The following is a 26,824-nucleotide window of genomic DNA, read 5'->3' on the forward strand; positions in this document are numbered from 1 at the left end:
TATGCCAGCGGTTTAAACTACTTATTTTGTCGAAATTTTCAGTAACGTCTGGAGCATTAACCAGAGCTTCCCCCACTAAATAAACGTTTAATAAACGTTTTTATTATTATTATTAAAAAGTGCCCCGGAGTTAAAGAGCTAGCTTCCTTCGGATCCGCACTTGGCGGGGTTATAGGACGCGAATTAAGGCAAGCTTCTATCTGCGAGAGAACTGTCGCCATCTCTTCGTATGTAAGGGTGGATTCACCAATTACTCTTTTGAGATGGTATTTGGCACTTTTGATCCCTGCTTCCCATAGTCCACCAAAATGGGGAGCATGGGGAGGGATAAAGTGCCAGGTAGTGCCGTTGTTTGCCAGCGAAGCAGCCACTTCAATAGCCATTGAAGAGTGTTCAGCGGCAAACAAGGCTTTCAGATCCTTTGAAGCACCCACAAAATTGGTGCCGTTATCGCTCCAGAGATGTGAACAACGGCCACGCCTAGCGACAAATCTTTTAAAGGCTGCCAGAAAACCCCGTGAAGTCAGATCCGAAACTGCTTCGATATGGACCGCTCGTGTGGCCATACAAACAAAAAGACAAATGTAGCCTTTGTAAGAGCGTTGACCTCTCCCTTTTGCAAAAAGCATCAGGATGGGTCCAGCATAATCCACACCGGAATTAAGGAATGGCTTATTCGCCGTAACGCGACAAGCAGGTAATTGACCCATCAGTTGTGTGGCCAGTGCGGAGCTGTGACGTACGCAACGAACACAGCTTCGAGCGTACGATTTAACCAAATGTTAAATTTTAAGTATCCAAAACTGAGTTCTTATGAAATTTATCATTAATTGAGATCCTCCGTGTAAGGTGCGTTCATGAGCGTCAGCAACTATGAGCTTAGCAAGTTTTGAATTTCCTGGAATAATTATGGGATGTCTGCTGTTTTCAGGTAAATCAGAATTGTTTACTCTACCTCCTACTCTTAAAATTCCATCACCGTCAAGAAAAGGACACAGGGTGATTAGACTACTCTTTTTAGGAACTTGATTATCTTTTAAGCACTTAATTTCGTCTAAAAACTCGAGTTGACACTGCCGTACACAGCACATTAACGAGGATTGCAGCTCAGTTGCGGTAAGATATGGCCTCGGTTTAGCTTTTGATAGTGAACGATCTTTAAAATTTAAACATTGCAGTTCCAGTCCATCATTTTCGTGGCTACTCAACCAGCGAGAAATGCGAACAGTAGCAAGATCTGTTAACTCACTCCGGTACTTATTCCATTCTTGGAGAAGTTCCGGGGGTACTACTTCATCCCAGCCTAGCCCAGCGATCCACAGCTTCTGAATAAATATTTTTGCCGTTATGATGCAAGGCGCTATCCATCCTAACGGATCATAGAGACGGGAAATTTCTGAAATAATTCCCCTTTTAGTTTCCGGAGGATCTGCCGCCAACTTCACCGTGTAATGGAAGCCATCAGTGCGGCGATTCCAAGTAAGTCCCAAGACTTTGGTAACTTCATCCACCTTTATTTCTAATTTCTTCTCTAGATCTCCTTGTAGACTGTCCAATAGACCCAGTATATTGCTAGACCATTTTTGTAACGTAAAGCCTCCCTTTTGTAACATCTCATTCATCTCTTGATAAATTTTAATCGCTTCCGTTTCAGAGTAGCACCCCGTCATCAGATCATCCATGTAAAAGTCCCTTTTGACTCTTTCGGCAGCCAATGGATAGTTTTGACCTTCGTCTACAGCAGTTTGCTGTAACGCTTTGACTGCCAAATATGGAGCGGAAGCGGTACCAAACGTCATAGTCAGTAAACGGTAGTCCGTTATCTCAGACGCCACGTCGTCCCTCCACACGATTCTCTGAAAGTCGGTGTGTTTATCGGCTACTCTGACTTGCCGATACATTTTTATAATGTCGGCTGTTAAACAGATCGGATACAGACGCCGTCGTAACATGATGTGTCTTAAGTCAGGTTGAATGGTCGGTCCTACCATCAGAGAATCGTTTAAAGAGACTCCGTTGGTGCCTTTGGAAGAGGCGTTAAAAACCACTCTCGTTTTGGTAGTGGTCTTGTCCATTCTAACCACAGCGTGGTGTGGTAACCACACTTTATCAGCCTGTTCAGATTTTTCCTCCGAAATCGCCTCCATGTGCCCAAGAGATAAATACTCTTTCAAAACTTGATGATATTCTTCTTTGGACTGTTCATCTTTACTTAGCCTTTTCCCTAAGCTCAGCAACCTCTTGACAGCGATATCCCTAGAATTCCCATACTTACAGGGTGGATCAGGACAACGGAACGGCAATTCAACTATGTAACGACCAGTACCATCTCTATCAGTGGTGGCGTTAAAATGATCTTCGCAAGCTTGTTCTTCACAAGTCAACAATTTTGTTTTGGAAAGCGTTGATTCTGCTTCTAATTCCCAAAAGCGTTTAAGTATGTCGACATCTTCCACCTACACCGTCGTGTTGAGCACAACACTCTGTTGCGAAGTTTGAAAATGCTTGCCGCCCACCGTTCCGGATAGTATCCAACCCAAGTAAGTGTTTTGAGCAATAGCAGTATCAGTGGGGTTTTTCATTAAACCCGGTTTTATGATCTTGCAGTAGATTTCGGCACCTAATAAAGCATGTATTTTATTAGGTTTGTTAAAATGTGGGTCAGCTAGCGGTAGTCCTTTGAGTTCATCCCAATCCGTGATAGCAAACTTCCGTTCAGGAAGAATAGAAGTGACATTGCTAACTACGTGGGCTTGGATACGCAGTTTGAATTCTGGTGCGTGAAGTGATTGAATGCCGCAGCTCGTCACGTATTTGGACGTCAATCCCTTGCTTCCGCCCAGCCCCGAGATAGTGCTTTTCGCACAATATCCTATTTAAGTTCAGTAATTGTACTGCAGCTTCTGAAATAAATGATGCCTGCGATCCTTGGTCAATAAGGACTCGAAGAATTTGTGGCTGCCCGTTTCTTGACTCGGCTTTAACTAAAGCCGTTGCTAATAATGTTTGGCTGTAAACATTCCCAGTCAAGAATAACGAATTGATTGCAGGTATGGTCTCCTTCGCCGTGGATGGCGACTCCGGTTGTTTGGTTTCTAATTAAAACATACATTGAGAGATGCGGCTAATTCACGACGTTTATTCACATCTTCTTGGGTAAACCGTTTACATTGGTGTAGTTTATGATTTTCGGAGCAATTTTTATATAACTTTGGTTGAGTAGTGGTGTGTAATGATTTAGTACTGACATTGCTGGAAACACTCTTGGGCTTTATCTTGCTAGGTTCAACCATTTATAACGCGCTGAATCGGGTACATAAAAACTTCTGAAACTGCTCTAAAGACGGAAAGTCGTCGCTTGACTCACTGACATGCAACTCCCATTGTTTTCTAGTCTCAACGTCCAACTTTAAAGAGATGACATAAATCACCATAATATCCCAATCCTTAGTATTAATTCCTAAATTTGACAACTCATGTAAACAATCGTTAGTAGTATCTAAAATTTCTTAAGAGCAGACGAAGACTCGACAGTAAGCGTGCATTGACCAAACAATCGTTTTAATATATTATTGGACATATGTCTTTTGTTGTTGTATCTGTTCTTCAACAATTCCCAACATTTATTATAATTCGCTTGTGTTATCGGAATAGATCGAACGAGCTGTTCAGCTTCACCGGACAATTGCGTTTTTAAATAATGTAGTTTTTGTACATCATCCAGTTGGGAATTATTGTGTACCAGAGAAGTGAATAAATCTCGAAAAGATGTCCACTCTGAATATTTGCCACTAAAGGTAGGCAATGTAATTTTTGGCAATCTTACAATATTAACATTACTATTAGAGTTATCATTACCCTTATCTTTAGGTTTTTTAAACTTCGTTAAAGCACTTTTTAAAGATGGTTTGTAGTCTAAGTATTCTTCATAACTGTTTGCGTATACATCTGCCTCAAGAATCCGGCGTCCGCGAAGCGGACGTCGGGGAGGCACCCTCGGGGCTTGGCCCCTTTGGTGCGATAGCTCTCGCCGCCCGCTAAAACGGGCGGGGCACGGGGGCGGGCCACGGCGGGCGAGTTTGGCGCCTCCGAAGGCCCAATATCTTGTCCGGGGTGGTACCGCCGGCGAGTCAGCCCACCGGGTGAGACCCTGTTGAGGGAGGCCGAGTGAGCGACTCCAGCCAGGCGGTACGTGTCTCGTCATAGCAGGTGGCCGGCGAGCTTGACCCGAAGTTTCCAGGTCAGCTCGAGCCGGCGGGGTCAGTCCAGTGGGGTCAGTCCGATGAGTCCGCCGGCAAGGTCGAAACCGTCAACAATGACGGTTGCCCTCAAACCGGCGGCTTGGGTCAGTCCGTTGCTGGGTAGGTATCCTCGTCGAGCTCCTCCACATCAGCCAGCTCGCGAGGATACGGCTTCCAGTCCGGGGGGCGCGCGTGGTATGGAGCCAGATTTCGTAGGTGCACGAAATCTGACTCGTCCGCGCGCGCGAACATCCCAGTCGAGAGCCTGGAGATAAACTCATCCAAGGTCTCGACTTTTAGGTCCCTCCGAATTACTTCGTTGCGGACGAATCTCGGCGCGTCCGCGATGGTGCGCAACGCCTTGGACTGCTGTGCCCGCAGTCTTTGGCGATGGGTCTCAGAGACCAATGCTTACCACGCGGGGGCGGCATAGGTAAGCCGTGTCCTAATGTACGCCTTATACACGCCGAGCTTCATGCGCAACGGGAGACTCGAGCAAAGAATGGGGCGGAGCAGAGCAGTGGCAGCACCTGCCTGTCCGATCACATTCCTCGCATGCTGGGCCATGGTGAGGTGGCGGTCTATGGTCACACCCAGGTATTTAGCCTGCGAGGACCACCCGATCTCCTCACCATGCAGCGTCAGATTCGGAAGGTGTAGCCGACCACGTCCCACAGTGATCGCTTGGGTTTTTCCCACGTTCACCGTCAATCTCCACTTTGCCAGCCAGGCAGGGAGGGCATCCAAGGTTCGCTGCATCTTCTTCGCGGCGTGCTTGGCGTTCAAGGACGTCGCGAAGAAGGCAGCGTCATCGGCGTAAAGCGCCAGCTTGGACCCTCCCTCCACGGGGATGTCATCCGTGTACCTGGCGTAGCAAACCAGAGATACTCATACGGACTTCTCATGGACGAAGAACTGAGGTTCGACAAATATATAGTTAACACTGCAGCAAATTGTTTTTATCGTCTCAAGACATTATACCAAATCAGGAACTATATTAATACTGAAACCCGCATCAAACTTTGCGACACTCTTGTTATGTCGAAATTTAACTATATGGATGTACTCGTAGTATATGGTCCGCGACTGCTTGCCCGGTCACAAAAACTCATACAAAGAGTTCAAAATGCCTGCGCACGATTTTACTTCAATATACCACCACGCACACACGTCACGTCATTTATAAACAATGCCAATATTATGAAGATGAATGCACGGAGACAACTACATCTTGCAACGCTCTTGTTTGGTGTAGTGAAACATCATACGCCGCCGTATCTCGCTGAGAAATTGGTGTGGTCACGTGACGTGAAGTCGTACAAAACTCGCTCGACGTAGACTCACTGGCAATACCGCGTCACCGTACTACTGCCTTCCGCGGGAGTTTCAGGTTCGCCGCGTCCAAGTGCTGGAACGATCTGCCGCCTCCATGACGTAGTCTGAAAACGATACACAATTTTAAATCTCATTTTAAAAAACAACTTATGAATTTACAAAAAAGTGTCATTTAAGCAATATAAATTTCTTACATATTTAAATTATTTCACATTAAATTACACTAACGCAACGGCTTACTTACCTCAGTGGATCAGACACGAAGGTTTTGCGGAATCGTACTAGCGGCGTGGATGCGACGATACCACGCGGCCTTGGTTTTTCACTGTTTTCATTGCACTGCATCCATTGACCACAATGTACCTATTAAATTACTAGACCGTCACTGGAAGCTTTATATTGAGAGAAGCGTATCTATTTCCGTCGTATTTTATCAGTTTTCGTCCTTTTAATCCATATGTTTCCGGTTTAGTGGCGACACCTGGCGGCTGCGCGCCCATTTTTAGTTTTATAAAGTCAACGTAAAATGCACGCGCCATTTTTGTCTCATTGGCGTTTGTATTTCCGTCGAAGCAACTTGTACGCAGCAGTCCTGTCTCTGCAACCGTTACAAAATTTTCGTTCTAAAAAGTTAAGAAAAATATAATCACGTAAGTAAAAATTTCACTTCTATATATCTACTGTGTTATTTAAAATTCAATTGTGAAGTGGTAACTTCTTACTAACTACCTTCACTTATGAATTATCATCACTTTTTACCAACATAAAACGTATTATTATTCCTTTTAACGGTTTTTTCCGTTCGGGTCTTGTACGTAGACCAGTTTTATTTTATAGAATACATTGGGGAGTTAAAAATGTGACAAAACAAAAAGTGTAACGTAATTTTCATTACAGTAATGGATGCTAATGAGCCGGTTATTGAGCCTCAAGCTGTGGCTGGGCCAAGTAAGAGACGCAAACGTGCTCGAAGTCCATCGAGCAGCAGCAGCAGCAGCTCCACGAGCAGCAGCTCGTCGAGCTCGTCCTCTGCGAACAATAAGCGTCGCCGCCGCCACAAAAAACGAAGCACTGATAAGGTGGCAAAACTTATTAAGGATATGGGTGAGCTGAAAGACATAGTTAATAACTTTATTTCAAGTCAAAACGGGTATCAGGATGATATATCAGTATGTTCTGAGGTCAGTGGAGCATTATATGATCAATATAACGTTACCGACGATCCATATCCTGGTGATAAATTTCAAAGTTCCAATTTCAACTTTACTTTTGATATCGAGACTAAGCTAAAGGAACCATCTGTTCCGAAAACTCCAGAGAGATTTTTAAAAATGCTTCTCGAGGTTCAACGATTAGGTAGTACCTCATGGTCCGAAGTAAGATATGCTGATACTCAAAAATTATATAATCATACTCCAGGTTTCATAAACTTAGAAACAAACGAAGAGGTGAAAATATATGACACCTTACGTCACCTTACACATGCTGAGAAGTCTTATGCCGCTATAACCTACTGCATACTCAAACAAAAGGAAGCACTGCAGGAAGGTATTCGTAATCTTCTTTCATGGGCTAAAAACACAGATGTTAATTCCAACAATTTGAGCATAAAAGTTGAAGAGTTGTTTCAAAAGGGGGATTTGCATAAAATTTCATCCGATCTTTTACAACTGGTTTGTGGCCACCGAGCCGAAAGTATCGAAATGCGACGTGAGTCCATAACAAGCCAAGTTCGAGACCCTTGGGTAAAAGCGTCGTTGAATAGAATACCGCCTTCCTCTGAATATATATTTGAATCTGAAGCTTTCACGTCTACACTGGAAAAGGCCGGGGGGGTGCGAAAGGCGTTTTTGCTTCCAAAATCTGGGGAACCTTCTCAGCAAAGATCTAACAAAACTAATAGCCGCCCCTCGCGGGGGCAAGACATGCAAAGATCAACAGCTCTATCGCGTGGAGCTCAATGTTCTTTTCAAGAACCAGGCTTTCATGTGCCCATGCACGCCTGTAATATCCCACCCTCGCGGGGTGGTTACCACAATGTCAACTACCCATATAGAAATCAACCCTCAAACACTGAGAGGAGTTCATTTCACAACCGAGGCTCGCGGCCCGACCGTGGAACCATCCGAGGACGTTCAAATGCTCCAAGGGGTAATAGAGGAAACCAAAAACAGTACAAACAATGACTCGGACCGATTTCAATCAGGTCAGTTAGCGCACTTCTACCTACGGTGGAAAAAAATGGGGGCACCAGAAATAGTGCTAAAGTTAATTCAGGGATATGGCATACCATTTTGTCAAAAGCCCCCGTTAGTATATCCAAATGTAATCAAGGGCCCCTTTCAAACTCCTGTCTCAGAGGAAATGTCTGTGATTATACAAGAAATGAAGAAACAAGGTATTTTAAAAATAGCTCAACCCTCACCAAGCTTTATATCCCCTATGTTTCTGGTGCCAAAACCCGACGGATCAGCCCGTCCAATATTCAATCTCAAAGCGCTAAACGAATGTGTACTGACCGAACCCTTTCACCTAATAAACATGTATCGAATTCCGGACTTTCTGCAGCCTCAAGACTGGCTATGCAAGATGGATCTATCCCAAGCGTATTACCATTTGAAAATCACAAAGTCGCACAGACGCTTTCTACGCCTTGTGTACAATCAAGAGTTGTTAGAGATGACGTGCCTTCCATTTGGCCTGAGCACAGCGCCAAAAACGTTTTCAATACTTACGAATTGGGTAGCTCAGGTTTTACGAGAAAAATGGAATCTGAGAATCCTTGTTTATCTCGACGATTTTCTAATAGTGAATCAAGACATAAATGTGCTTCGCGAGCACATAAAGATCACAATACAATTATTACAGAGTCTGGGGTGGAAAATAAATTTCGAGAAATCAATCCTCAATCCACAAAGGGACATAGTTTATTTAGGAATACTGTGGCAACCTTGGAACAATCAAAAATCCTTACCAAAAGAAAAATGCAATGCAATAATCAAAAAAGTAGATCAAGTTCTACAAAAAAGAGAAATTTTATTAAAAGATTTATAGAGGGTAATAGGAATACTGAATTTTGCGAGCTTCATCGTTCCTCGAGGACGGCTCAATCATCGGCAACTGATAAGATTTATGAATTCGCTACCCGACCTGCCATCGAAAACTTACCCACTCCCTCGAGGTGTTCTCACCGAACTGACTTGGTGGACAAAGAATTGTCAGTTGTCAACGCTACTGCACTACCCCCCTCCGGCGTACTTTCTTGTCACAGATGCGTCGAACGAAGCTTGGGGAGCACAACTAAACGACCAGGCTATCTCGGGCACTTGGACGCAAGAAGAACAAGCACTGCACTGCAACCAAAAAGAAATGCTGGCCATACTATACGCCCTTCAGACCCATGCTCGTATACTGCGTCACAACTCGATCCTCATACAATGCGACAACAAGGTTGCAGTCGCGTATCTGCACAACGAAGGAGGTACGAAGTCTTTACCCTTACTGGAAATAACCTATCAAATTCTGAATTTACTAGACCAACATCAAATACACTTCAGCATACACTATATCCCAGGCAAGTACAACAATCATGCCGATCACCTGTCGCGTCATCGCCAACCTCCAGAGTGGCACCTTCTACCGGCCTGTGTGGACATAGTGTTTGCGAAGTGGGGAACTCCAATAATAGACCTGTTTGCCTCCAAGACCGCGCATGTAGTTTACAATTATGTATCTCGAGACCTGACAGACCGACAGGCAGTGTTTCACGACGCATTCAGTGTTCCATGGAACTACCAGCTCGCGTGGGTGTTTCCACCCCCGTTCCTAGTCCCCAAAGTATTGACTCACCTGAATCAGTCGACAGGAATATATTTGATGGTAGTACCGCGATGGGAAAAGGTATTCTGGCGCGCGGACCTCAAAACCCGAGCGCTGGCAGCGCCGTTAACCCTGAAAAACCTGAAGAAACACCTAGTCGACACGTCGACGGGACTCCCGCCTCCGAAGGTAGAGAACATAATTCTCGAGGTTTGGAAATGTGGGGGTGGTCCGAGGCGATAGCAACATGGAACACTGAACAATTATCCTTGCTTAAAAATTCATGGCGCAAGTCAACATTAAAAACATACGAGGTGGCTTGGAAACGTTGGACTTCCTGGGCTATGTCTAAAAACATTAACGCTAATAATCCTACAGGTTCACAACTAGCACAATTTTTATCAGATTTACAATTAAGTGATAACTTGTCATACAGTACAATACTATTGCACAAATCTGTGGTTGCTACTTTATGTAATCCAGAAACATACGGTAACTTAAGTTCTCACGTCCTGGTGAAACATATTTTAAAATCAATTGCTTTAAAAAATCCAAAAATAACTAAACCACCCATCTGGGATGTTAGTAAACTTACGTCATTTTTAACTAATTATACAGTGGACATGAATAACCAATTTCAAGTATCGCGTCATACCGCAATATTATTATTGCTTTGCTCAGGTAGACGCATTCATGATTTAACTTTACTTACAATAGACCCATCACATTGTATTAAATCCACTGATAGCATAATATTTTGGCCTCGATTCGGTTCAAAAACCGACAGCAGTAATTATAGAGTTCCGTTGTGCGCGCGCTCAGCGTACGGACGTGTGCGAACGCTTATAACTACCTACTGATTGTTTACGCTATCGCTCTAAATTTACTACCTATTTAAAATGGTACAGTGCAAGAAATGTAAACTCTTCGTCTCTGTAAATAAAGATGACTTAGTGAAATGCAAAGGTGCCTGTAATTCAGTGTATCACAAAAAGTGTGCTCAAAATACGAAGAAATTCTTACCTACGGAAACGTGTGAAGATTGTCAGAAAACTGGAAATAGCCCTTCGCAGCCGCCAGTAATGGAGTCAAAATTAACGCTAAATCCAAGTGAGACGACGGGAGAAATAGTGCTAGCTGAGGTCAACAAGAAACTAGAGGTACTATACAAGGTCGATAAGAAAATCGAGGAGCTTACCGCTACTGTTGAATTTTACGCTGACATGTACCAGAAACTGATAGAATATAAAGAAGAATCTCAAAAGAAATACAAGTCGTTGGAGCAGAAATGTGTCTACTTGGAAAAATATAATAAAGCTCTTGAGGAGAGAGTACAAGACCTGGAGCAACGCGATAAAGAGAAAAACATTGAGATTCGCGGATTGGAGACAAAACCTAACGAAAACACCAAAACGGTTATACAAAATTTGGCTGGAAAATTAAATTTAGACCCGAATGATATCGAAGACGCCCAGAGGGTAGGGCGAGAAAACCAAGACCACACTAAACCCCGCATCGTAACGGTTACCCTCCCAAGTAGCAATCAAGAATTGTGGTTAAGTCATATATGTCTAAACTTTAGCTAAAGTGAGATTTATCCAAATCAAATAGGACTTATTAGGACTTCATAAATTCATTTCCTTCTTTAATACTATATAGTTTTCAAAAAATCCTACTTTAGATAATTTAGAATACACAAAACCAAGTTAAGTATTCACAAAACTATTTAGTCTTATCTCAGCCTACTGTTAAGTCTACAAGTATTATTTTACTTTACTCAGATTATTTAAAGGCTCACTTAACACTAAATTGATTTAGTGAAGTATCAGTTTAGTCTTGTAAAGTAAAAATTGATTGCCTAGATATACTTAAGGCAATTTTTATTATTTGTTGCTCCTATACAAGACTGTTTTATTCGTTTTTGACTACAATAAGTAAAACATAAGAAAAGTCTATTCAATGGACGATAAAATCGAAATAGAAGCAAGCAGAAAGATGGATGAAGTCCAAATAATAAAAGGATCTGGTGGTTTTCGAAGGCAGAATATTAAATACAGAAAATTAACCTGTGATAATGCACATCCCACTGTTTTTGTTAGCGATGCGATATCTTCTTCATTGCCATCATTTTTTTTATATCGATTGGTATAACACAATCATTTAATTTTGGCAAAAAAATCGTAAGTTCCTGTTTTTTAAATCCGATCCAGCGTGTGGCGGCCCAGGTACCTACGTCTCGCACAAATCTTCTCAAAAATGACTAAGCTAGTCTAACCTAGTCTAAGCGCACGGCAACACTACATCATGAAAAATCGAGTTTTATATTAAAACCTGCTAAGTTCAAATATAAAATTAGGTACCTATTAGTTTAATAATAAATAAATCCAATCAAAAACATAAATGTGAAATGAGAGCCAAGTTCAATATTATGATAAATGCTTTGGTTGTTAACTTCAACGACAAAAGAAGTGAGATCTAAATGGGTGCCAGGTTCAATGGTCAGTCCTGAAATTTATTTATAAGTAACAGTATAACATATCATATCTTCTTATAACATAAGATAATATATTGTAGCCTAAGGTCTGTCTTATTGTAGGTAAGTACATATCTTCGTAACGCGTGGGTCCTTTTAAAAGGACAAATTCAAAACTAAAAGTCGACTTTATAGGTATAAAACATTTGAATACCTATTAAACTCGTTTAAGATTCACGTTAAGTTAAAAAAAATAATATGCCAGTAAAATGGATGAGAGTTGTGTTGTATTGTGGGCGAAAAGCTGACAACCTATCACCGCTAAACACATGTTCCAACTTGCTTACCTACCCTTAAAGTACTTGTCGAATGTGGCATCAAGTGGTTTTATGATCACTTAGTGCTCTGCCTACCCATATAGGCGTGATTGTATGTTATGTTAAGTTAATCTACATACCTACCACAAAAAGACCAGCTGTCATGAGTTTTGATTACTTACTGATTCTTACATCTATAGTTAGGTACAGGCACTAATTAGGTATTTATGTTAAGCGTTCATGATAGAATCTAATTATTAAAAAATTGCCAGTTTTTTTATTTTTTCCTTTATATTCATCTAATTACCTATCTGCATACCAAATTTTAACTCTCTAGGCCATCTGGAACTGGGTTAGAGTTTTAATAAAAATGAGTCAGTCAGTCAGTCAATAATAAAAATGAGGATTTTGGACATTAATATCTAAATAACCGTTTGAGATAAGCTTATGAAATTCAGAACACTTATATGTATCTTACAAGTCTCAATATATGAGCCAAATTTGATACGTTTATGTGAAATAGTTTTTGATTTATGAGGGGGTCAAAAGTGGCTCCAAATGGTTCGTGTAATAATACACACGGTGCGGCTCGCCAGTTCTATTTCTTGAACTTGGCTTGACACGCTACCGCGTGTCTAGATACTTTTCTTTCTTCTTTCATTCTTTCTTTTAATAATTTTAAAAATGTACCTATTTTTAACTAAGCTTTATTCACAATCATAAACAAAACATATTATTATCTATTTTAAGTTTTGTGTATGGTTAAATGCATTTAAAGTGGGCATTAGATTCGATTCCTTTATTTTTTTAGCTTGATAAAGACATCGGGAATTTGGCCGCCTTTTTTAACAATAATGTTTTAGGTGGGATTAGAAACTACCGCGCACACACACGACGTTAATCAAATTGCAAGGGTTCTTCGTATATACAATATTCAACGGATACTCGTTAATTTTTACAATAATCACATTGTTTCCGTTGGCAATTAGAAGCGCGGTGATCGTACCTACTTTGCGTCAGTGAACCATGTAGGTACCTATGAGAATGTATGCGCGGAGACTCATTAGCAAATTGAGTTTATGTTTGTTAGTTCCAATTGTGATAAATATTAAATAATTAAGTAAATCACATTCCTATCCAAGTAAGAACTCAGCATAACAATATTTTTTTATCTTCCACGAGTCGAAAAACTTACCTCTCAAACAAACATACTTTCCATAGGTTTTAAGCTTGTTCGATTTTAATTGTTACTTGTTACATAGATGATTCTGGCACAGAATAAACAAACATGATTTTACGACATTACTTTACTAAATCAAAATAGAGGATCACTTTAGATATAAGAGTTTTAAGTAGGAATTCACTAAATACTTTTTGTCTTAAGTTGGTATACTCCTAGACAATTGAAGTAAAATTTATCTTAACTAGTACTTGATGAAGTGCAACTTGACTTTACTTTTCTAAACTGATTCTTACGAAATCAATTGTTTCTAAAGTCTTACTTCATTTAGAAAAATATTACTTAACGCCATTTTGCACTTACAGGAAGAAAACATGTAATATATTTTTGACAATATTATCGTCAAAAACTGAAGTAAATTAATATATATTTCTGTTGTAGTAACAATTACTGCGTTCAGCTGTCACATATTAATAGAAAATGAATTTCTCTATACTATATGTCACCATTTTTTTTATTTGCTGAATAATCAATCCAAATTTTATTATTATTTTTCTGGTATATTAAAGGCCCTTCTGTTTTTTAACACTTTCTATCGATTTTACACGAGAAACAATCATGCGTTTATAATTTCCTGTATGTGAAACGGCAGAATAACAAACAACTTAACAAATATTTTAGACGCCATTTTCTTACAGACTTCATTTCTTGTGTTAATATAAATGTTCGCCATTATATTCTAAAATAAAGACGCGTGAAGTAAAAATCGTTTTAGTATGACCTGAAGTTTTACTTCGTTAAGTTACAATTGACTCAGTGCAATTCAATCCTATAGTCTTAACTAAGTATTGTAGATATCTTCAAGTATACATTCTTGGTATTAAGTGATACTACAAGAATTCTAAGTTTAGAATATGCAAGAACATTGTCTAAAGTAGGGTTTAAGTCTGACTTAACGTTGTCTTAAGTCTGTCTTGTATAAGAGTTAAAGTATGTGCCCACTTTTACTAAACTGTATCTTCAAGATATCTTGAGGGATATCTTGGAGACCTATAAGACTTATCCAAGACAAGGGTTTGATTTAGTCTACTTGCCTTCAAGATATCTACAATTCTCTTTTAAGACAATCGGTTGCTACTTGGGCTCCGCTCTAGGTGTGCTTGAGCCAACTGGATGTCAGCAAAGAAAGGAAACAAGATTACTAACAAGAATGTATACAGCGATGGCAGTGATAACCCGATATATATAAATGAAGATCTACCTAAACACAAACGCCAACTACTATGGATTGTAAGAAATAAGCTTAAACCGAAGGGATACCAATACATCTGGGCTCAAAATGGCAACATATTGGTGAAGAAAAATAGTGAGGAAAAAAAGATATACAACATTAAATCGGAAAAGGACTTGGATAAGTTCGATGAATCAACAAATAATAGTAACTAAACACCTGCATCTAGCGCGCCCTGCACACACTACGCGATTCTTTGGTATCAACATTCGACCAAACAGATTTACCTGTAGATTTTGAATATAAAAGATATTACGACATGAAAATATTGAGCACGGATTTGGCACTAAGGAATAATGTTAGCACACACATCTTCTATTTAAATATAGCATCACTAAGGAAACAGTACAATAAATTACAAGTATTATTAGAGGAGAATAAATATGAAATAGATATAATAATATTAAGCGAAATAAATATTAGAAAAGAAGAATTACCTTTTTATAAAATTACTGGATATGAAACTCATATATACACAAGAGAAACTAGGAGAGGAGGAGGTATACTAATATACACTAAGGATAGTCTTAATTTCGACGCTGAGAACAGTACCACCCAAGCCTCAGAGTGTCTCCATGGCCAACTCAAGACAGGAACGAGCACCTGCCATATAATCGCCGTATACAGGCCACCGGAAAGAAACAGATTAATGTTTATAGAACAGTTGAACAATGTCCTTAAATCTATACCCACCTATGATAACGTTATTGTAATTGGAGATACAAACCTGGATGTCTTGAACGATAAATTGGATCCCACAACGAAGATATACAAAAACACCTTGTGTGGCTACGGCCTGCAAAGTGTCATACCTACGTCAGAGATAACGCGAGAAGCGATAGTGGACGGGCAGACGCAGACGTCGTGTATAGATCACATATGGGTGCGAACGAGACGCAATGATCGCCCGGCGTTATGTTATGTACTTGAGACACACACGTCCGATCATCATGCTATAGGTATAGCGCTAGACTTGGATATACGGAACGATGCAAGCTCGAAAACCAGTAATAACAAACGAGTGGTTATTTGTGATAAACAAGTAAAGCGGAGGTTGGATGAATATGACTGGTCGCAGGTACTTTCGATAACTTGCCTGTTGACATTGCAGCAAACCTTGTGTACAGTTTTTGATAGTGTTTACAAAGAGAGTACAATTACGATTACGGTACAAAATAAGAGAACAAGTCAACCATGGATAGATAGTCATTTGTATTCTATGTTATTGCGAAGAGACCACTTATTTCGAATGTGGAAAGCGGCACCAAAAAACATGAATAAGAGATTAGATTATACTCGCTTTAGAAATATAGTCAATAAATTAGTAAATGAAGCTAAAAATAAATACAGACAAGAACAAATAAAAAAATGTAACGGTGATTTCAGAAAAATATGGTCTAACATAAACTCTTGGCTGGGTTGCACTAAAAATAATTTAGACTCTGTAATTTTAAAATATTTAGGTAAAACTAGTGATACAAAAGAAATATGTACAAAATTTGCCCAAACCTTTACTCAAGAAATTCAAGGTATTAAGCATGTATGTAATACAAAGTTTCTTGACAGAAAAACATATGTGAAGCCAAGTGAGGCTAGTTTCAGGTACATCAAGGTAAGTTCTTTGGATATAAAAAAAGTCATTAATACTTTGTCAAGCGAGAATGCACCAGGATTAGATGGAATAAGGGTAAGTGACGTGAAATACTTACAAAAACAATTATGTCCAATTTTAGCTTCGTTTATAAATATGTGTTTGAGTAGTGGTACATATCCCGACCAGCTAAAATATGCTATCATTCGTCCTATATACAAGTCTGGTAGCCATCTGGAATATGTAAACTATAGGCCTATAGCGATTTTATCAGTCTTAGATAAAATTGTCGAGAAAGTAGTAGTTGGTCAAATCAGTAAATTCCTGGAAGGGCATAATATACTGTCGGATAGCCAACACGGTTTTCGGAGGGGGCGAAGCACTGTCTCGGCTTTAACTGGATTTGCGGACTATATTAACGAATGCCTTAACGATGGTAAGCAGCTTATAGCACTATTTATTGACTATAAAAAGGCTTTCGATACTCTAGATCACGATATCTTACTCCAAGCGATGGATGAATGTGGAATACGAGGCCCAACAAACCTGTGGTTCAAAAGTTATCTAACCAACAGAAAAATACGTACCTTAATCAATGGAGTGGCTGGTGATGAGGCTACGGTGGACCTAGGTGTACCAACTGGATCTATTTTTGGGCCGGTAGGATACATAATGCATGTAAACAGTGTGTCTAATGTCGTCCAGCAGTGTCGAGTGTATATGTATGCAGATGATATGTGTCTGGTTGATGCATCAAAAGATATTTTAGAAGCTCAAAAGAGTATTCAGAATGATTTTGAGAATATTACTATGTGGGCTCATGATAATGGGATCATACTAAATTTTTCCAAAACTAAGTGCATGCATATACACTCGCCATATAACCGTCGAGCTAAGTCGGCACATGGGGATAATTTGAAGATAATAGGTCGCACGTACCAATGTCTACATAACAAAAAAAATAATTGTAGTTGCGCTAAGCTAGAGTATGTAGAAAGTTTCAAATATTTAGGCCTAACGATAGACAGAAACTTTAATTGGAGAACGCATGTTAGTGAAGTTTGTAATAGGCTGAGGTCAGTGCTTGGCAAATTCTACCAATTAAAAAGAGTGCTTAATAACCATACGCTAAAGATTGTATATTATGCGCTTGCAGACTCGCTTATTACTTACGGATTAATTGTATATGGCCGTACTTTTATAACATACTTGAATGATATCAAAAATATACAGATAAGGCTCATAAAGTTTCTGGTAAGCAAAAAAGTAAAGAAAGTGTGTAGTGTAGATTATAATCAGTTATTTCCTGTATGTCGAATTTTGCCTGTGGATATGAAAGTTGAATACTTAATTGGGTTAGAGCATTACTATAGCGAAAAGTACAAAGTAACCGTTAAAAATAAATACAATACAAGAAGTGTAAGAGAGAAAAGACTGATACAACCTAAAACAAATAATTATTATGGAGAAAGAATGTCGTCATATTTAGTGCCAAAAATATTTAATAAAATAAGCTTGTTAAGACAAAATAATAAGTTAAGTAAAAATCTGTTAAAATTAAAACTAAGAAGTGTATTGCTCGATAGCTGTAAGTAATATATTATTTGTATTAACAATTACTGTCGGTAGGTAAATTAAGATATAAACATATGAGCGCTACTCGCCATCAAACTTCATAAGTTTGGCGGGGATGATCTGTAAATCTACCGTTTAAGTTTTTCATTTAAATAAATTAAAAAAAAAAAAGACAGTCCGGCTGGAAACTCCTTTTAAATACAAACAATTCTAGATTAAATCCTTTATTATGGATAGAGAAGACTATAACATTATTAAATGAAAGACGAAACACGGCTAATTCGTTCAATTTATTTATTACAGTAAGGGGCGTGGCCAAACCCGCCTCACGCACAGTTATAGCTGGATGGGTCAAAACGTTGTTCAAAGAAGCTGGCATAACAGCAGCTCCAGGAAGCGTTCGATCGGCCGTAGCATCAAAAAGTTGGGTAGACAATCACTCCCTGGATGAAATCTTGACTCGGGGGAATTGGCGCTCGGCAAACACATTTCAGCAGTTCTACAGACGCGAAGTAATGGAATGTAATAATTCAGAAAGCGATACACAATTGTTCAATCCGGTCGATTAACTATTATTATTTTTATTTTATTTGCTTATATAAAATTATACGAACATTTAATTACACCTTATTCATATCACATTGGCGTTTTTCATTATTTTATTATGTTCCTGATATATTGCAAGTGACGACACCAGGCGATAACAAACAGGTCTCAATATAAAGCTTCCAGTGACGGTCTAGTAATTTAATAGCAGCGTTTTACCTGAAATAAAACGCATATTAAAATACTTACCTCACTGGAACCTTTCACTTTAATTCTGCCTGGTGTAAATTAAGCCAATAAGACAAAAATGGCGCGTGCATTTTACGTTGACTTTATAAAACTAAAAATGGGCGCGCAGCCGCCAGGTGTCGCCACTAAACCGGAAACATATGGATTAAAAGGACGAAAACTGATAAAATACGACGGAAATAGATACGCTTCTCTCAATATAAAGCTTCCAGTGAGGTAAGTATTTTAATATGCGTTTTATTTCAGGTAAAACGCTGCTATTTATTATTGTTGAGCTCAATTCGTTTATCTATCGATTTTTATAACTTTTTCAATTATGAACAAATTGTGATGTAAACAAATAAATGATAATCACTGTCTTATTGACGTTGATAGTATTGGATTGCATCGAATGCGCAATTGGTGTAGTGCCTGCTCGGCGACGCGGACGGCGGGCGACTGGATCTTATCTATGCAACCATTGCAGCCATAAAAAAATAATGCTTTGTCCCTGTCGATCTGCGGCCGACCGGTGCGGGACCATTGCCTAACACACACACACGTACACACTCCTACATCTTATTCGTTCAAATATTTATTTTATTAACCTGCTCACGATTGTTTTTACTTGTTTTTCTTTATGAGTTTGCACAATATATAATTAATATATATTATACTTATTTACATCTATATTTTATTTTATTTGTAATTATGTTATTTGTAATTATATTAATATTCATTGGTAAATTAAAAGTGCTACTCACACAAAAAGCTTACTATAGCGTTAAGGAGTTCATTGATGAATGAATAGTGAAGTGTTCTGATCTAGTTCTTATTAAATATTAACTACTTATTGTTACACAAAATATCTTGAATTAAGTATATAATTTAAATTGTTTTTTTTTATAAAATAATGATGTTCAACTAAACTTAATGTTAATAATGTATGATAGATAAATAATGACAATGTATGATAAATACAAATAAATATATGAATATGAATATATGAATAGTAATTATATTATGATAATATCTAAGTAACCTATAATAGTAAGTAAGTATATGTACATATGGTGGCGCGATGTCCGTACTTCACTCATTACTCAGGTCTCACAGAATACCAGCGTCGCGGCTCACGCCGCGGCATAAGCTGAGTGAGGACCTTTTATACGGGACACCATCCACTACACATGGGTAAGCCGACATGACGTCACATTTTAATTTAGGTATAAGTTTCTGTGTTCGTTTTCCTTGTTTCTATATAGAAAATATTTCGTGCGTGCGTTGATTTCTGATGTGATGTCATTATAATGTATTATAATTATGTAATCCGTGTCTGTGGTGTCCTAAATAATAAATGTTTCTTTCTTTCTTTCTTTCTTTCTAGATAGGCAGCTACCCTGGGGAACTCCTGCAGCGATCCTTCGGACTTGGGAGAGGGCGCCTTCCACTGCCACCTGGAAGCGCCTATTCTCTAAAAAGGTGGCCACAGTCTTAACGACTCGACGTGGAGTCGTAGACGTGGACAGCTTATATACCAAGCCCGGGTGCCATACGCGATCGAACACCTTCTCCATATCCAAGAATACCGCTACGGTGGTCTCCCTCTTGTTGAGGGCCGCCGTCATATCGTGCAGTACCCTTGTCAGTTGAAGGGTCGTGGAATGCTCGGCTCGAAAGCCGAATTGTTCCTCGCGTGGCTTGATATGTGGGATCATGTGACGCAGAAGAAGTCTCTCAAACACCTTGCTGATGTTCGGTAGCAAGGTGATTGGCCGATAGCTCTCAGGCTTCAGGATATTCTTCCCGGGCTTGGGGAGCATGATAACTCGCCCAAGCTTCCAGCAATCCGGAAAGTGATGAAAGTGGTGCGGAAAGTCCGCGTGATGCCATTAAAAATGCGCGTCACCGCTGCGACTGAACGCGGTGGAAGGTGACGCAGCATTTCGTTGGTAGACATTTATTGGCGTGTGGTTTCTTCACGTCGCGGGCTTCGCCCGGGGAGACATTCACGGGGCGTAGCCCCTCTAATGTGGCGGCAGTCGCCGCCCGCAGAAACGGGCGTGGCACGGGGTTGGGACACGGCGGGCGAGAACGCCCCTCCGTGAGCCCGATGTTACGTCCGTGGTGCCGCCAGCGAGGTCGAGCCCACCGGGTGGTTCCCCGTTGGGGGAGGCCCAGTGAGCGCCCGTCAGCTGGCGGTGGTGTCGTGTCCGGTGAGCTGCTCCGTCGCCGGGGCAGCTGGTGTCAAGTCGGCTGGAGGGGGGGAGAGGACTGCTTCCACTGCCACTGGAAGCGTCAACTCATCCCCCGGGGGGTGGCCACAATCCTGACTACTCGACGGGGAGTAGTGGATGTGGGCAGCCCCGGTCCAGTCCGATGTCCGAGAGGTCAGTGCCCACCAGTGAGTTGGCCCAGCAGTGATGCCAGGCCTCCCACGATGATGGGCACAGGGTCAGTCCGTGAGCGGATGGCAGCGAGGATGTTGTGGAGCAGCTGGATCGTCTGCTCCAACACTTCCAGTTTTTCGCTGGATGGAGCCGATGGTAATTCCGCTGGGGGCTTCGCCTTCTTCCCCCCGCCGGGGGGGGGCGGCGACCGCTTGGTTCGGCGTCGGTGTCGGCTGCGGCTCGACAGTCATAGTGGTTGCAGGGGCAGGCTTTGCCCTCGCGCGGATGCGCTTCGGCCTGCGCGGCTTGGGCCCGTCTGGGCCGTTCGCCGCGGCCATAAGCGAGCTCCGCGCGGTCGGCTCGCTGGTGGGGTCCACTGTTGAAGGTGGAGGTGGCAGTGGGGCTCTTCTCGCGCTGGTCATAGGCGCGGTACCCGCCTTCGTGTTCCGCAGCTCGCGCAACTTGACCGGGCAAGAAGAGCTGTTGGCCGGGTGTAACGGTTGCGCAGCTCCTCCTCCAGGTCGGTGGGATTCGTGTTCGCGGGCAGGCCGAGGATCGCTAGCTTGAGCGAGCGTTCCGCCGGGGGTGCGTAGGCAAACCAGGAGAGTCCAGAAGCTCTCTCCAGGTTGGTGAGGTAACTCTGGTAGAGCCTGAACTCCCCCTCGGTTCTTGCCATGAACCGTACGCCTTTGCCGTAGGGGCGCGCGTTTGGAGCGTGGCCCAGCATCTCCCGCAGCTGGCGGAAGTGGTGCGGCCAGTTCGGCAGCTGGTCCACCACTATGGGCGGGACTTTCCTGCTCGCGGGGGCGAGCGGCGGCTGCTGGGCGGTCTTCTTCGACGGCGGCGATGGCGTGGGCGTCGTCCGGAGGGACGGGCGCGGTGGCGCGTGCGGCGGCGAAGCCGGGTTGGTGTTTAACACCGCCGCGTATGATCGCGGCGGTGTTTTCTCCGTGTCCGGCCTGGACATGGAGGGCGGCGAAAAGGGGTTGGTGGGCGCGAAGGTGAAGGTTCGCGGCGGCGTTGTCTCCATGTCCAGTGAGGGCATGGAGAGTGCAACGGGCGGGCTGATCCTTGTGCGGAGTTGCGGCGGGGGCCGCTCCGGCGGCGTGGCAGTCCTCTTTGCCGCGGCCTCTGTTCCCGGAAGTTGGGGCAGGGGCAGCGGGAAAGCGGGCGGCCGGTGGGTTGCGCCACTAAATGGCGGCGTGGTGGTCGGCATCATGGCTGCGATTGCAGCGGTAGCATGGGTTATGGAAGGGCAGGTGCGCACAAATACGCGCGACCTGCGCTTCGTTACTCCGGGCGTTGGGGGAGCCATGTTCACCCCAAATACGGCTAGGGCGCGGTGTATAGCTGTCCGCGTGCGAAGCTTGGCGGTCCGCCTGGCAGAGCACACGCTACCGCTCCCTCCCCGGTGAGACCCGCTGGTGGGAGGCCGGGGGTTGGTAGGAGCAGTAACGGTGATACCGTTTGGTACCGCGGAATCAGGAGGGTATTTTTTAATAAAAATACCCCCCCCTGCTTCTTCTTCTCGTCAAGGCTTCAGTGGGTAGACGAAAAATGTTGCGAGCTTCCGTGCACGTACGGGCAGCAGCTATCTATCAGCGATAATAGTCGGTGGTCACATTTATTGGATGCCACAACTTAGCCTAACAAAATCGTATGTAACTCTTAATACCGCGTTTTAAAATACATGTGGCGCTATCTATGAGCGTTCTTACGAACTAACTTTTTAATTTTATTACAATATTTGGACAGTGTTTTAAAATCATTAATTCATTCTGTCGTCTACTTTCATATCAACCAGTTCTACTGTCCAATTTTCAATTTACTTAATCATGTCGAGAAGGCAGCAACAACTTTCTTCGCCAGAAGCTTCAGTTATCATAAATATGAGCCCAGAAATCCCTAAATATACAGGGTGTAACGGAACGGGGGTATCAAGCCGAAAGGGGACAAAACTATACCTTATGTAGATCTTATCTGCGAAATTTCAATTAAAAAAAAACACTTTTGATATTTTTTTCAATTTCAGTTAAAAAAAAAAAATATTTTAATATTCCCAGCATGTAAAAAACGCGGCACAGCACTATTGAGGTCACTGTTCCTAATCCACTCAAATATTGGCACTACACAAATCTCCTAGCGCGTCCTGGTCGCCTGGTATGGCGCTCGCACGGCCGCGATAGGTACGAAATTCGAGCGGGCGGCGGCTTTGGCGGCAACGTCAAAAGGAGTCGGCGGCCGATTGGAACAATCCGAGTCGGCGGCGCATCGGCGACTGTAACAAACAATAATGACACTAAAGCGTCTAATAATTGGAGTCATTTTGCTTTGACAACTATTCTCACATAATTTTATGACGTGTAAAATAAGTTAAAATTACCTATTTGTTTAGGTAAGGTATTTAATTTAATAGTAAATAGGAAAAAAAAGTGTAAAAGTGTGGGTAAGTAGGTAGGTAATTAATAATTAGACTTACGTTTTACAAGAAAGGTTCGAAATGTCGTTCTCCCCGTTCGATGCACAGACCTGCTCGCCTGTAGCTAGATGCCCTGGTATTGCGCAACATCTCCGGCGTCACCGTTAGCACAGATCATATAATACTAACGTACAGATGCCTCACGTCATACAACGAAACCGTGCCGTTCTAACTCGGGCAATTCTTCGGGCTATTTTTAGTTCTAATAAATGACCACTAGATGCCGCTAAAACGCCCTTTTTTTAGCGGCATCTAGTGGTCATTTATTGATGGGATCGAACGAATCGAGCGACATCTAGTGAAATTTCAGCTTACTGAGTGCAAGTTATTGCAAGCACAATATATTTACTTAGAGTTAGAGTAAAATTAAGATAATAGATGGCGCAAACGGATTTTTTTTTCTCAACGTTGACATGTTAGTATTATAATCTGTGACAATGATCTGTGACATTGTCAAGGTGACAGTTGTTAGTTGACATACGATTATATCTGATGTTTGGTGGGCAAAGAATACAAGGTCTTTGTTTGGTGGGGTTTATTGATTACGTCTTCATTTTGTATTGGCAAAAATATATCTCCAACTCCTGTAAGTATCTAATTAGTTACTAAAACTGGAAGATAATTAAAAACATAGCTAAGGTCCTACCTAGAACGCAATCGTCCCTTATCATCCTGGGCGTGTCGTAAAACCGACTGAGGAGAACCTTTATGAAAGACAAGTCTTTTCTAGCATGATGAAACATTACATTGGACCACCGGTTAAGCACCTGAGGACTTTGTATAAAGTGCTTCCAAATTGGTCTCTGCTTACTCGTGGCTCTGCCCAGCCTAATCGGGATTACAGGCGTGAGTATAAGTATGTATGTAGTAGATACTTTTTTGTGTAGCTGTCACCTATCTATGGTACAAATCATAATATACTGTTTGTTGAAAAAAGTTAAATAAGTCTAGTTAGGCAGTGAGCGTGTTGTAAATTTAAGCCTATAACTTATTTCAGATCTCTAAAGACGATGATAACCATTGTGAAGAATGACATGCAAAGGCTATTAGAACCACATATCAACAATTTTCTGACCATGACCAAGTGATGAATATGATACAAGTCTACCTCATGAAAGCCACACTACTTTTCAAAGAAAAATATTTTCTTTGGAGTTGTAGGTATTATAGTGAAAACTTAATCTTGACTTCTGTTCTGCATAAATGAGAATCGCACTATGCCAGGTATGTATGCTTAAATTATTATGCCATTAACCCATTTCTTTGAGCCCGAATATCTAAATGTTCAATAAAGTTGATAAATTTCAAACTCATCGGATTACATGCGTAATAGGTCATCCATGTGTCTAAATGTAAAAAATAGAGCCTACTATTACTACTCCATTCCACCAATCTACTCATTGGTATATGAGAGTATTAACTCACACTTACTCTCCTTCTCAGGGCGGACAGAGCAGAGTTTTGGCACACAAGGTGTACATACATTGCAATATACCTACTATTATTATATAGTCACTATTACTCTAATATAAAATAGGTCATAATGGTAGACTTGTTTGCATCTCAAACGATGAACCCGGTTCAAACCCTGGTACCGGACTTGCATTAATTTATTTTAAACAATTCACATCTAGCACAGTTGGCCCGACCATTATAGGTAGCGATACAGCCTATCGTTAGCCTAACGGAAAGCTCGTGAGGTGCGTGTGCTTAGTTCATCTTGTGATGAATGTTACTTTGACTACCTCAATGGGATGCAAGATCTTGCTTATGTTATGTTATTATATTATCTGTGATACATAGATAAACTAATGCCTATAATACCTAATGGGTGGTAGAAATGTTTTGTTCTGAATATCATTCATTGCCGATCAAAATTAATGTGCTCTTTTAATAACTATTATATTTTCATTTGTAGGTAACATAATGTAGCGAGTACCCTGGTTGAGTCAAGATAATATAAAATAAGTGGAAAGATAATGTGTAGTAGTAAAGGAAAGGATGTGCAAACAGCCGAATGTGAATCTGGCAATAATGTGCCTGTTTAAATGAGTTTTAGTTGAGTACCAAATAGTTACCTAGGTTTTCCTGGGAAAAACACTGATCCAGCTTTTCTGATTCAACTGAGTTTGTGTATGGTTTTGAATAAATAACTAAACAATAGAAATTTGTCTTTTTTATTTTACTATCCCCTTTCCATTACATAGATAGATATCATTTAAAGTAACTATTTATAATTAAGATACCTACTTGATTATTAAAATTAACAAATTTAATGAAGTTGGATTTTTTTTTAATGACTAGAATGAAAATACAATAAATATTCAATTAAACTACTTCTTTAATTCAAAAGGTATTACATTTTGTTATTGTTAGATACAATACTAATTTGTTTTTTAATACTTTGCATTTTGGCGTGTCTTCAGTAATTGACAACCGTCTTCTCTTCGGCGTGTTGCACTGGTATGCTACTGCTGGCGGCTCCACGAGCTCTTCAAGTTCGCAGTCGCGAAGCCGTTTATTTTTGTACACCTTTTTCGGTGTCAGTACTTTAAAAGTACCTGATGAACCTAAAAAGAAAAATATTATGTATTAAATAATGTCGTGAATCTTATCTTCTTATCGTGGGTGGAATACCAGCCTCATCAACCCTAGTGTCAGGGTTATGATTGAGTCGCCAAAGGCCCCAAAAGATGAATGTAAAGCAAAGTTGTTGGAGATAACAATACTTAACATAAAGGAAGAAAAGGGCAATTATAACATTCATTAAAGTAGGTAGGTAACTAACGTATTAACGTAGCCATTTTATAAATATTAAAATGTGTATGATAAGTGATTCCTAAAAGATAGACATAGGTAGGTACTTATAAAAAACCACAATACATTGTTTTGTTATATCTCAAAACCATTAGGCAGCTTTTTCGATGAAAGCTCCCACTAGTCTTGATTTTTTTCGGACATAGATTGAACATCAGCGCTCAAAAAGTGGGACGCAAAGTTACTGTTAATATAGCGACGTGACAGTATTTCTCCGCGGTGCGCGATTAGGCGCCGAACTGGCAACATGCGAAGTGCGTGGTAAAAAGTTGCAAATATAGAAGCTCAAAGAAAAAAATATAATAACACTTCTTGTAAGTCATGACATTGGTGCTAATTCCTGTAAACACATCTAACTTTATTTTAAGTTATATCTGTCATTATTATTTTTTTTCTTTTGAGTTAGCCGCCAACAAACAGACGAGCGAATGGCGTGGGAGCTTTGTTTTGTAATATTATTATAATGACAGATTGTAGCGACCGATGTGTAGTTGAAGACTCGAAGACTCGCATCCAGCTGCGGCGATCAGCTTCCTCCGGTG

The 26,824-nt window shown here is 41.0% G+C and overlaps 1 protein-coding gene across 1 annotated transcript; it reads right to left on the reverse strand.

Annotated features, from left to right (window-relative positions):
• Window positions 1-21,051: 21,051 nt before the first annotated feature.
• LOC126381549 (proline-rich protein 36-like) lies at window positions 21,052-22,301 on the reverse strand. The gene is made up of 3 exons (XM_050031022.1): window positions 21,906-22,301; window positions 21,485-21,818; window positions 21,052-21,362 (listed from the first exon to the last, which is right to left on the reverse strand). The coding sequence occupies exons 1-3, from the start codon at window positions 22,299-22,301 to the stop codon at window positions 21,052-21,054; spliced, it is 1,041 nt and encodes a 346-aa protein (XP_049886979.1).
• Window positions 22,302-26,824: the final 4,523 nt, after the last annotated feature.

This window comes from Pectinophora gossypiella, unplaced genomic scaffold (assembly GCF_024362695.1).
Source record: "Pectinophora gossypiella unplaced genomic scaffold, ilPecGoss1.1 Pgos_61, whole genome shotgun sequence".
Classification (NCBI taxonomy): Eukaryota; Metazoa; Arthropoda; class Insecta; order Lepidoptera; family Gelechiidae; genus Pectinophora; species Pectinophora gossypiella.